This window comes from Atractosteus spatula, chromosome 14 (assembly GCF_055471065.1).
Source record: "Atractosteus spatula isolate fAtrSpa1 chromosome 14, fAtrSpa1.hap1, whole genome shotgun sequence".
In the NCBI taxonomy this organism is placed as follows: Eukaryota; Metazoa; Chordata; class Actinopteri; order Semionotiformes; family Lepisosteidae; genus Atractosteus; species Atractosteus spatula.
This window is the reverse complement of record NC_142719.1, coordinates 27,451,843-27,464,921: the sequence shown is the minus strand read 5'-3', so window position 1 is coordinate 27,464,921 and position 13,079 is coordinate 27,451,843. Positions and strand designations below refer to the sequence as shown.

At 38.2% G+C, this 13,079-nt stretch overlaps 2 protein-coding genes across 5 annotated transcripts in view; one reads left to right on the top strand and one right to left on the bottom strand.

Moving 5' to 3' along the window:
- Positions 1–6,756, bottom strand: part of septin8a (septin 8a) — a 29,897-nt gene extending 23,141 nt beyond the window's left edge. For all 4 annotated transcript variants that reach the window (XM_088931647.1, XM_088931648.1, XM_088931649.1 and 1 more), the window contains exon 1: positions 6,456–6,756. In XM_088931647.1, coding sequence (XP_088787773.1) covers positions 6,456–6,485 — 30 coding nt within the window. In that variant the 5' untranslated portion in view covers positions 6,486–6,756. The remainder of the gene's footprint in view (positions 1–6,455) is intronic.
- A 1,053-nt stretch (positions 6,757–7,809) lies between these two features.
- Positions 7,810–11,780, top strand: sowahab (sosondowah ankyrin repeat domain family member Ab). The gene has a single exon (XM_088933137.1). It carries the CDS (start codon positions 7,963–7,965, stop codon positions 9,598–9,600), a length of 1,638 nt encoding a protein of 545 aa, XP_088789263.1. The 5' UTR covers positions 7,810–7,962; the 3' UTR covers positions 9,601–11,780.
- Positions 11,781–13,079: the final 1,299 nt, after the last annotated feature.

Genomic DNA, 13,079 nt, shown 5'->3' with positions numbered 1-13,079 from the left:
CTGTTCTGACACTACACATTCCAATTACGCTGGTCATAATGTCACAACACGGGAAATGAAGATGTTAGTATCTCTGGCAAAACTCTCACAGCTAGTGCCTCAGACCCCACCCCCCTCCCCATTCCTCTGGAATGTTTTTTTTTAAAGAAATGTGGGTTCCCATGAATAAGCAAGGCCAAAACAATCTGTGTGTTCCAGCTCCTTTAGTGATAAGTACTGTAGAACACAAGGGCATGTTTCTGCATCTCAAACTGAAACACACACAGATCCAGCAAAGGTATGGCCTTATTTTACATAAATGAAAACACCTTGAATACATCTCACCTACACTTATTAACTATATACAAAGTATGTGTATAACTTTGGTTGAATTGTTTTTCAAAGGGCAAAAGCTGTTCCTTCATGGCCCCTGTCTGTGCAGCAGTGCAGTCCTTTCCAAGGTCTTGAGAAAATACTGATAGTGTCTCACTGTTTGTAAAAACAGATAAAAGCCTTTGTTTATGGGATTGCAGAATTTCCAAATGTTTCATTATAGACAGTGCATAAACAAAAGAATATAATCAAATTAGAAAATAAATCTTTATTATTCTGGTACATTTAAGCGTAAAATCTTACTGTCCACCCCTTGAGCTGTGGGATTGTCAAGCACAAGCTTTCTCACTACATACTCAGTAGATGATGTAATCTGAATCTGCTGCAGATCTCAGACCACTCAGCCTGTTATGACTACAACACAGGACATACACTATCAGTACACTACCTTAGGGAACACAGCAATTTGCCCAAATTATTTCATCAGGCTGATTGATGACAGAGTAAAACACCAACCACTGTATTGCAAATGTTACCATCAAAATGGTAAGAAAGCACAAATATACAGATCATGACAAAGTAAGATTTCTAACTAGGAGAAAATAGGAAAGGAATTTAATATGCATTTTTTTGCATCTTTCTTAAAAACGTTAGTAATGGACCTGACAAGAAAAAACATTGCAATTCACACAGTAAAAGAGCAGAATTCATTCTTGTATGAACTGGCTACTGATGTTAAATGCAATTAAATTTACAAACTAAAAGGAAGTCTGAATGAAACATAGTAAGGGCAACAGGCCGGACTGGGGAGACCAAAGGCTTATTCACACAAGAGATTCAGTTCAGTAACTAAACATCCACTCAGAAATCATTCATTCTTACTAACACCAAGCAGATGGATTTGCGGATTTGGGTAACAAGCTCATATCCTGCAAAATATCATCAAGGATAACAGCTTATTTACCATCCCTTGAAACATATGGAATAACTGGCTCACTGAACTGGTGTGTACACAGCAAAATGCAATACTAGGGGAATAAATGCAAGATACCATCTCAGGGCGAAGGCTGATGACTACACATGTTCACACCTGGTTGGTAAGCAGCAATGTGCACAGATGAAAGCTTAATCATTCCCGACCAGACGGCCAATGAAATCAGCATGTTCAGGTGGGACGATCTCTTTACTTCCCACCGACTGTGGAGAACTCACTGGCACCAGCTAAGCCATTCTGCTGCTCCATCAAACACTGATAAGAAAAAAATACTGCAATGGTGCACGTGATTTGATATAATGACAATCCAACCAGCCACCTTCCAGTAATCCTCAAAGGATCTAAATATTTATCTATTATACAACAAATCCATCAAGTTTTATCAATTTCTCTAAGGCTTTTTTTTAGTTCTCCAGACTAGATAAGAAGAAAAATAAGTTACACTGTGGTGTGAAAGTCTTTTCCTTAGTTATGAGTGAGAAGAAAATAAGCCTTTTTGTTTTATCTTGATGAGCTCAGCAAAACCAAATAATGTGTTGGCAATCAATGGTGCTGAGGTCTTACAATTTAATTAGTTTTAGAGCACGGTCTTTGGTTCACTGAAATATATGTTATAGGCAAAATAGAGAAAATAACCAAAGGCAATGTAGAGAAAGAAAAGACCGTTTTAAGGATTTGGTAGTAAGCAGAAAACGTTTGTCCCAAAACAGGCAAGCAAAGGCAATTGGAAGTTATATGATTCAGTATACCAAATCTTCCATAAGTCTTGTGTGCTCTTTAGCTGTATTTAGTCTATGGTATCACATAATAAGAGTCACATACAGTACACAATCAAAGGAAACTTCAAGTTTTCTCTGTTTGGTTCGAACCATTACACACCCTGTATGTATTTGTGAAAGAAAGTGCATATAAACAATAACACAACAAAAAAATGTTTTGAAAAAGGACAGTGTTGCATTGTAACTCTACCAATAATACAGTCACAGGTAACAATGACTTTCATTTCATATGGGGGGGGGGGAAACCTGAAGTGTTTGAAGTTAATAGCAGCTGCAGGCATCTGTACTGACAGATCAGCCCTTGGGAAAAGGAGAATCTGTCTCCCTTGGCCAAAGGGAAATGAATTCTTCTTGCACACATATTTGTTTCTTTTTTTTTTTGCTGCTATCTTTTTATTTCATTAGCATAGCAGTTGTCATCTTATTCCATTTATAAGACAATGAACCCATTCTCTCCGATCTATTACTTCTTACCTCACCTGTTAAACCGAACCTCAATTGAAAATAACAGTTTAAACAGTTCAGTGCAGCCCTCCACATCCATAACAAAAGTGAAACCTTATTTCAATACCCTGCCTTGGCGCTTAGACATTCAGTAGTAAGTGGTGTTTAGCCTCATGAGTTAAAAACACCCGTGCGATGACCTACCTACTATAATAAATTCATGAAAAGGGAGATGAGTCATCTATATTGGCTGCCGAAGCAGAAGAACTACCCGCTCTGCATAAGGAGAATCAGTTTTTGATTTGTTTCCAAGTCATTGTAATGCAGTATGAGGGGGTCTAAAACAAATCAACAGTAATTGCAATGAGGGACTCAGCAATGCGCTGTGATGATAGGTTATTTTAACATGAGCAGAGAATAAAGTTACTGTACAAAAAGACACCAATACATTGTTCTTTCAGAGTGTATTTCTAGTTCACACAAGTACAAAGGCATTTTAATGCATCTTTAGGGGGGCATATACCACTTTAAGAAAACTCTATAATTCTTATGCGTTGCCCGATTTTCTTTTCTACCTGCCTTCTTCATACCAGTACAATGGCATTGCAGACTATAGCTATACATACTTCATTTAAGCACTATTCTTAGATGTACAACTACATTTAGTACTGCAGCTATATAAGTAGATATATTTTAAGCCAGATGAAATCTTTCTAAATGGTGACCAGCTCCTGGTGATTTCTGCACCACAATAAAAAAAAAAGAGATGACGCCTTCTGTGTGATAAAAGCAACTACATTGAGAAACCCAAAATAGAACATAAAATAAAGCTAAAAAGATGCATGCATCAAATAGAAGTCAATTGATTGGAAGTGCATGTGATTGGCACTATCCAAACATTATCCAAATGCTCTGTGCGTGGGTTTTTTTTTCCCTTTGACAGATATGGGAACTACTACTGAAATACTCCTGGTAATGTCACGTGGATTCACTGATGCTGTATTCCAAGCCCAAAGAAGAAATCAAAAATCCCTGATGAAATTACATTTTAGAATAAAATATTTAAACTGTAAGAAAAACAGTCCAGATATTGTACTTAGGAGCTATCCCAAGCAATGCAGGAATTCAGTGAAGAACCATAAGCAGCAAGTCACTCAGGGCAAAGAACAGGGCACTGTACAAACCCAGCCCAGTCTGTCAACTAACAATCGCCTATTCTTCTGGAGCTCTGCAGCTCAGCACTCACACAGCAAAGAAAGATAATGAATGTTTTCTTCATCTGTTATTTCATGGGGTCATTAGATTTTCGTTCTCATTGACTACCGACATTAATCGTGGAGATGTTGTCATACTTAGAGGCAATTTAGTCTGTCCACCTAGAGATTAGGCAATTGTGAATGGTAGTTGGAATACTATTATTTCATATTTTTCTCATTTTCTTTATCTGTTGTACTAATGATATAAGGACCTTGAGGAAAAACATTTGTAGATTGACAAATTCGTAAACTTATTTGATTAAGGGGAAAAACCATATTAAGAATTAAATAGCCTGGAGAAAGTAAGTAAATAAGCACATACTAAGATCTGCACATCACTTCCCACCAATTAGCTTTAAATAGTCTTGATTTCTTTGAGAGCGCCATCAAGCAGATCTAACGAGCTTGTTACACACTTCAAATGGTTTCACAACAGGCAGAGCTGTTTATACCATATGCTGTGTAAAAAAAGCCTTTGTTCCAAGATTACTTTAAACACTAAGCAAATGTAATCTGGAGTTACATTGAAGAAACACTTCAACAAAGCAGCGCTTGTCTGATATTGCTTGTATTTTTGTTAGCTGTGAGAACTACCAATCTCAAACTTGGTATGTGGTTCTGAGACAACTTCCCATCATGTGAAGGTACAGATTTATCTGTAAAAAGTTAACAGTTTTAACTGCATTCACCTACCATGCTGAAGGTTGTTGATTTCACTCCTGCACTGTCTTCATCACCCCTTTTTTCGTATTGCGAGCTACATTACCCCCTGGTAAAGCAAGATGAAGCAGGACCTATCCTTCTGCTTCACAGTCTCAAAGGCTTGCAAACTTCCTCCATTTAGGAAATGTCCGACCACTAAAAACGTCTGAAGATTGTTCAAAGTGCTGATATGTTTCTTGTTGTTTTACCTTTCATCCTCTTTCAAACTCTGCTTATTTTTGATGACCACAATAATTGGACTAGATGGTCTTAAATTCATATGCCTCATTATAATAAAAGACTTAGAATAAAAGCTGTCATACCAATCTTATTCAAACTGCATAAAAGCTTTTAAAATGATGTTACAGTGAGAATTTCACAAACTCAAAGCAGTAGGAGATAACTCACATATTTCTTTTCACAGGAACTATGTTTATAGCAAAGGCATTTTGATGTAGACTTGGTGGGGGGCGGGGGTAACTCTCTTTATAAACCTAAGGGGGCAAATAACGATTTAAGAATTGTACCCTTTATAATACTGATTTTTGAATTACATAATAACATACACACATCGTTAGCTTCAATTCTGCTTAAAATCAGTACGAAAGTGGAATCAACTCTCTAACCTGAAGGGAAGTAGCTTGGTGCTAATCTATTAATCCACTTAATGCCTGCAATCCGGCAATTCAAAAGAATCTCTTTTGCGAATGCTTAATGTCAAAAGGAAATATTCGGATTTTTTTTTAAATCAAGTCATCACATATGTACCAAGTTGCAGGCCAGTAGTCCGCATCACTATACTTTACTAAGATTTATGGTCTCAAAAAAAGCAATCTCGTATTATAGAACAGCTTCACTGTGACCCCAACCCTCTCAATCTCCAGTCGCAGTCCGATTGTAATTTGAAGGTCAATGTGTATTATATAATTGCGTTGAAAGATTTGTCCGTTTTTAAACTGTGCGTTTCCAGTTCAGAAGCTAATCAGACAGGCACAATTTATTTTAAACAACATGCTTCCTTACGTGACATGTTTTATACACAAATTCTGACTACAGACACGATTAATTTAGACGCAGTTAATCTAAAGAAGGCAAAACACTGATAAAAATGAAGGCTGTTTTCACCCGGCTCCATGCATAATGTATGGAGATAAGGTGTGTCTCCCACTCCGTTAAGATGATTTAAATAAGATACTTTTCAACGCTGCCTTCATTCAAAATCTGCGTACCTAACCACCGAATTTCATTAACAGAAGATAAGATAACAATGTACCGTTTTATCCTGTGTAATTCGCTTTAGAGGTAGTTTTATTTACAACTAGTAATCATGATTTCATCTTTTAAAGACTATACGTACATGTGCGCACGGTTTTCAATGCGCAAAACCAATTGTTAAACTTTTACATAAAAGATCACTTTAAAACAGCACAGTCGAATTTCTTAACATTTCAAAATAATCACAACATTTAAACATTCAGAACCATCATTAACCTAATACAGCTGAATTTATAAAACCTATAAATTTGCCTGCTTTACACCTATAATTTTGTCAGTGCGTACAGTACAAGCTAACGGTTTTAAGGGAACACCTAATTTCATTTTAGATCTACTGGATCTCCAGATACTGAAAGCTAAAATTTTCCTATAACCACGCATTATATTAGTCCTGCCAACCCAACAGAACACAATGCCAGTAACGTAGTAAGGTTATGGTCGGATCCACACAGTAAATGACAATTATCTCCATTCAGGCCTGATTCGTGCATCTAAATGTATCCTAAATATTAAAAACACCAGACTACTAACACATCAAAATCAGCATTAATGTGAATCGCTACTACTAGGCAAGCTCGCTACTCTGTATTTCTTAGGCTAAGTGGCGGTGGTGAACAACGTTAAAGAAAAACCGAAGGGGAAAATAATTAGTTGTCCAGCTCATCTATGAATTTCTGATGAATGCATACTTACTGAAAATCTGTCTATATCCGTGGCAGCCATTGTAGTATGTGTGAATATTTGATCAAGCAGCAGAGCAAACAGGGGCTGTCTCCGTCTTTCTCTCCCTAAACTGACACAGTGGAACTGCTCAATGAATCCAATATGGCTACTTCCTGGATACTCCCACTGTTAAGGAATACCATTCCCACAAGTCGGAGCGTTTTATGTCGGGACCGTTTGTAATTTCATCATTCAACCCGCCAGGACAGATATGCTATGATGAAACAAGACAAAAATGGCCAGGCGCTTGAGTTCTCCACTTTCTGGAAAGACAACAGAGCCCGGGTTATTGTGTGATGATGCGAACGTCTCGCCCCAAGCATTCCCGGGATCTGTAGTTTCCTGTTGGCTCTTCGAAATACATCAAAAAGTTTGAGATTTGATAAGAGTCCAAGATGTAGGCCCGTTAACAGCTAGTTCTGAAGAACATATTATGTTTCCATTTTTACACCAGTTTCATTGCACACGTAATAAGCCTATTTAAAAGTCCAGTAGATTTTCTCTTAATTGCTATTCCTAACTACAGGTATTAAGAACTACTTTGTATGCAACTTCTGTTTACATAACACGGTTTATTTATTCAACATTTTTATTTAGGTTTGAGTAATACTTTAGTATGGGTGTTTCCCATGGAAAACTATTCCAAGGTTTTGTTAAGGTCTAGATCTTTAGACCCCGTTTAGATAACAATAATGCTGAAAATACTAATGGTTACATAGAACTAAAGGGTTCGGCACATTAGTTAAATGCAATATTTATTGCCGATTAAGTTTTTTGGGGGGAAATGGAAAAAAGCATAAATAGCTCGTTAGTTTTAATAGTACTATAATGTAAACCCAATATTTTCTGCAGCATCATCTTCTGATGGTGAGACGTTGCTCGGCCAATGTAAATTTGATCAAATCGTGTAAGGTTTCTTTTTTCCAAACCTACACAAATCTTCACGATATATGGGGCTAAGGCGATTTTTGAGGGAATCCTGCTAACCTACGACAGGCTACTGCTCTGAACAATTAATTCAAATGGACACTTTCAAACTACTGCATCACACTGATGGTAAACTTTTTTTCTGATGCTGTTCTTTAATATATGTATGTATTTATTTTGCACGTTCAAACTTATTCCCTGCTTAATTCTACAGCCTAAGTTTGAAAACTGACGTAAATAGACTCAATTTACATATTTAAAAGGCTTCTAACAGTGTTTTTAAAAGCCAATGCAATTGACTACACTTACCAGAAAGCACTGTGACGCGAAACACCCTCCCTCTTTCACTCTCTCTCTCTGTTATCGCATATATTATTCTAATGAAAGCCAGATGGGCACTCTCCCCGGAAACTCCAGGTAGATCTGAAGACACCAACTACAGATTGCGTGATACACAAGCAAGTAAGGAAACTTGGTTGAACTTTGCATGTGTTTTCTGCACTGAAGTCGTTATTATTGTAGCAACAGTGTATCACACAGGTGTGAAAAAATGGATGTGATTCTGACTCAAGACACAGTTTTAAAATTCCTGTTGGACAGGGGCGGCAAAGCTAAAAACTCCGATATGCTGAGCGAGTTTAAAGGTCTACTAAACTGCGGCGATCCCGAGGAAAAGAAACAAAAAAGAGACCTCTTTAAGAGGTTTGTGAACAATGTCGCGGTAGTGAAGGACTGCGAGGGGGTTAAATACATTGTGATCAAGAAAAAATTGCAGCATCTGGTGAAAGAGGACGCAACTGTGCCTGCAGAAAATTCCAACGCAGAAAAGAGGTCAGAAACAGTAAGTGAATTGGCGTCACCTAGTACAGGTGAAGATCACAGTGGACAATATGAAAGTGCTGTAGGTAAGACCTTGACTTCCGACCTTGAAAACAATAATGTGACAACGCTTTCAAGCACCAACGAAGGCTTTTTAAAGATAAATTCAAGTGATTCGTTCCTTGAATTGGCGTTACACAGAACTCGGGCTTCGTCACACACCCCGGCAGCGGTTCTTGACGGTAGCGAAGCCGCTTCTATTAAAACCACACAGGACAAGCCTTCAAAGGTTAAGTCCACATTTTCTGGGGACGTCGGGTGCGTAATTGGGAAGACTGGGAAAACCGGTCCTGTTTTCGCAATTGTGGCTGTGCCCGATCGTTTAGCCCCAAACTCACAATCACAACCGGATCTTCCTGCTCATTACCAGGAGGAGAAACAGGAGAGGTCATTGGGCAGAGACTCGTTAAACCTAGGCAACCAAAAACCAGTTCAGAAACCCTATATGCTCCCCCTCAGAGTGCCTCCACCCCAGATAAATATTTTATCTTCTGGTGAGGAGAACAAAGAGAAACTTCAACAAACGAGCCCATTAGAGCATGAACATTACAGGTCGCCCCGAACCAAGAGGAGACAGCTAGAGGAAACTGCCGCTCCTAACTCGCCATACTTGAAACGCGTTTCCAAGATCATCAAAGCAGGCGAGGATCAGGTGAGCTCGGATGGGATACCCCTGGACCCGGCAGAACATGAGTGGCTGGTGAAAACGGCAGCAGGACAGTGGACCCAAGCCTATGGCCTCCTCCTGCGGGACACCAGCCTGGCAGGGAAGAGGGACTTCATGTCTGGTTTCACGGCCCTCCACTGGGCAGCCAAAAGTGGAAACAGCTGCATGGTGGGCAAAATCATTGAGGTCTCCAAGAGAGGCGGCACAGAGGTAGATGTGAACGCCAAGACCTATGGGGGCTACACACCACTGCACATCGCTGCTATACATGGCCACGAACAGTTACTGGCGACGCTAGTCCAGGACTATGGTGCGAACAGCCACATCCGAGATAACAGTGGCAAGAAGCCCTATCAATATCTGCAGAAAAAGGTGTCAGCAGAGGTCAAAGAGTTGTTAGGAGACCCCCACATAATGCATCAGGATAATATTCAGAGAAGAAGAGAAGACGAGGACCGGCTTCAGGAACACCTCAAAACCTTTAAGAGCCAGACACTCAGCAGGCTGTTCAATCCTCACTTGGGAACTAAAAAGAAACATGCCAAGCAAAGGCCAGGCTTCTATTCTATTAGTGAGGAACAGGATGAAGAGAGGAAGGGGGGTATGGTCAAGCGCAGACCTGTGTCCGAGTTGTTTTTGTAAGTAAGCAAGCACTGATGTCTCAGTGGATTCCTGGACTGGACTCTATATGGGGAGAAACTTTTTTTTTTAATTATGAAATGTACTGTCAGGAGAAGCAGCACATATGGCTTTTAGAAGACTTACAAGAAACTGGACTTGAGCTGGTGTGATTATATTTTTTAGGTGTATTCTTTGAAGTTCATGCCTGTCACTGGATCTAAAGGTTGGGAAAAGGGACAGGGAGCACAAAGAGAACGGGAAATCTAGCTTTTAGTAAGAGTCAGTCTGCCATGCAATGAAATTTACATCATAAGTATTTTTTTATGAACTAGTTAAGAATTTGCCTTGTTTGAGTGTTTTGCAATGTCTGCTACACTGTACTCATTTTGCTCACTTTTAATTTTACTTTTTCAGAGGACCACAAACACCACTCATACAATATTAGTCCTAGAGTTCCAAGTCCAAATCCACCCAATATTGTTTTATTGTATACCACAGGGCGGAGCACATCAGATTACATATAGGCTTGTATAACTTACTCTTTGTCTCGTGTTATACCTGAAATATTTAATTTCAGTATAGTAATGTGAATTGGTTCAAATATTTTAATATGATTTGGCTGTGGCATTTCGTTATCAATGACAATAAAAGTTAAGTTTTAATTTTTAATTAGTTTCTAAAACATCTTGTGTTCCATTGCCACATTTTATTATACTTTTTTCCTATTATTTCAGTGTCTTCCTTGGATAGAGTTCAGGAACCATCTGGAGCAGCTAGATATATTAATTTGTAGTATAACTGACATTATTGTGTAATATTAAACCCAACAAGAGATCCTTTGCTGGAGAGAAATGTAGAATGATATGGGCCACATTTCATAGAAGACGCTACCCTTTTATTAATGCAATTAACCAGTGATTATTTCAGTTGTAGCTAAGGAAAACAATATTTGAAAAATCTGGATTTGATCATTCTATCAATTATTCAGCCGCCTCCTGGAAACTAGACCAATAAGGATCATGCTGTTGAACTCTAAAATTAAACACTCTCGTCATTCTGTGCCAACTCAGTAATGGAAACACACCATTTAAAAATTTTAAGAAGTCTAACGTATACTGTGAGACATTAAAAACTCAACAAACTACAGTTAGAACAACTAATGTGTTGTGTTTTGAATGTCTAGTTTTTTAATGTTTAGTTTAGGTACTATTTGCTAATCTATGAAAAATATTTTTCTTATTCTCTTCTTTCAGATAATATAAAACACCAGGGAAGATTTGCCTTTTAAATACTGGCAATTTATAAACTATTAATGATGCTAAGTGATTTATATGAATGTGTAAAAAAGGGATAAGTGATTTTACTGGGGCTATCAAAAAGGCGCAACTCCTAGCTAAGAACAAAAATGAGCTACTGTATATTAACCAAAACTCAGAGATTAAAGTAAATCTGAAGACTGTTTAGGGACAGTAGATCCAAATATGAATGATAATGTGCTTTTGGAATGAAACTAATGAGAAAAATGTCTGATATTCCAGATCCATTGATTCATGTCACTTTGGGTATTAACATAATAAGGTAATACAATGGGGTTTTTTAATTGTATGTGCTTTGTGTCTGCAGATAAACAGTGAGATGATAATATCCATGCGAGGTCAGTACAGGAAATGTTCAGGTATAATGCATCCACCACTTCTCAACCACACCATCCCCCACATAGAGACACTTTTCCAATTTTTCAGGCAAGCACTTTAGAGTTTATTGTATGAACTTCTGTCCATTTCTGTAACTGTTTCAGCTCCTATAATAATTTGTGTTTTAGTGCCATGTTATGCTTTTGTAAAACTGATAACAACATTAGCAACCTATTATTAGAAGATTGAAAAAGTCAGAGGATTATTTTCATGTCATAAGTTCAATATCTTCTGCAAAATGCAGTTGCGTTGTATTGTATGTGCTGTTCTGATTGTGTTGATAGTTTTGATTAAGGTGCAGCATGGCATGTATAGGCAAAATGTGTTGTTTTCCCTAAATTCCTGTCTTCCCTCTTGTTTGATTATGTCTGGGCTTGAAGTGGTTGTAGGAACTGTGTGAGAGGGCTGGAAAAAGAGGAGCGCAGGTGGGCAGGACTTGTGGTGCACTAAATGCAAGCTTGTGAATTATTTTCCTTTTTTTTTTATTCAATAAACTTCTGACTTGAACTAGTTTTAATCAAATCACGTCTACCTCTTAAGTAAGCAATAAAAGTTTAGAAAGTTCACAAGACTCTATTCCATTCCAGATTCCTGTGGATTCGCCATATGCAAAAAGACAATGAACTATTCACAGGCCCAATTAAGAAGAGAACAATGTACGTTCCAGAGCTGCTCTACATCGGCACAGTTTTTTCTCATATGGTTTTTAAACGTATGCAGGAGAGGTTTATTAATTCCAATGGAATAGATACGCGATACAAAACACTGTCAGACAACATGAAGAGCTGCATGCACTTCTCTGCAGACTGAAACTACTTTGGAAGGATATCGTACTGTTTTACATATATTTGATATATAATCTGGTATGGTGAAAGTACTGGACTGGGGAATATTTTCATAAGATAATATATATTTAAATTATTTTTTTTATCATAATTTAGGGAAAAAGTTATTCTTTTAAAAATCTCCTGCCATTGCTGAAACGCATAAGGATGTGTTTCTATATGAATAGTAGCCCTTCTTTCATACTCAATAGTCTTATTGTCCAACCTAGACCACCCCTGCATTCCCTTCACAGTTGGGCTTGTCTAGGGGGCCTGTGCCCTTGCATATCTCTTGACCTGCCTGCTGGCTTTATTTTTTTATTCTTTTTCATTATTTGACTTTGCCACACTAAGATCATCAAACATAAGAAGGCTTAGAAACAAGAATCAAGTGTTCAATCCATTTGCTAGCCAGTCACTAACCGATCCCAAAATCCAGCTGCTTCCAGAGTTGTGGTCTAAGACAGTTCCACAGCTCCTGAGAACGTGTGGCCTATTTTCAGTATTAAATCTGATTTGAACATGAAGTTTTCATGACACAAGTACAAGGAAAACTGAATAGTGATACACACACTAACATAACGAGAATGATTAAATATTGGTTCAGGTGGGTAGCTGCGTCAGCATGTGTAGTCCGCAAAGGAAAAAGTTAAAGAGAGAAAACGCAACATTTCGGCTGTAGAGCCTTCTTCTGGTGTGAGAAAGACAGGGCAGACAGCAAAGATTAAATAGCAAAGGAGAACAAAAGCTGGGAGAGTGGAGGAGGCGGGAGCAGGGGAGAGGCAGTAAGGCCACTCAGGTGATGCGAAGTGGAGAGAGGTGAAGAGAGGTATGAAGTCGAAAGAAGATCACACGAAAACGAGTCTGTCATTACAAGAATGGGGAAGGTGTGAACCTAGTTTCAGGATGAGTTTTGTTAAATATTGACTTATACATTGACTCATTTTACAGAATGGTCATTGTTGCTTAATCTAGTTTTTTT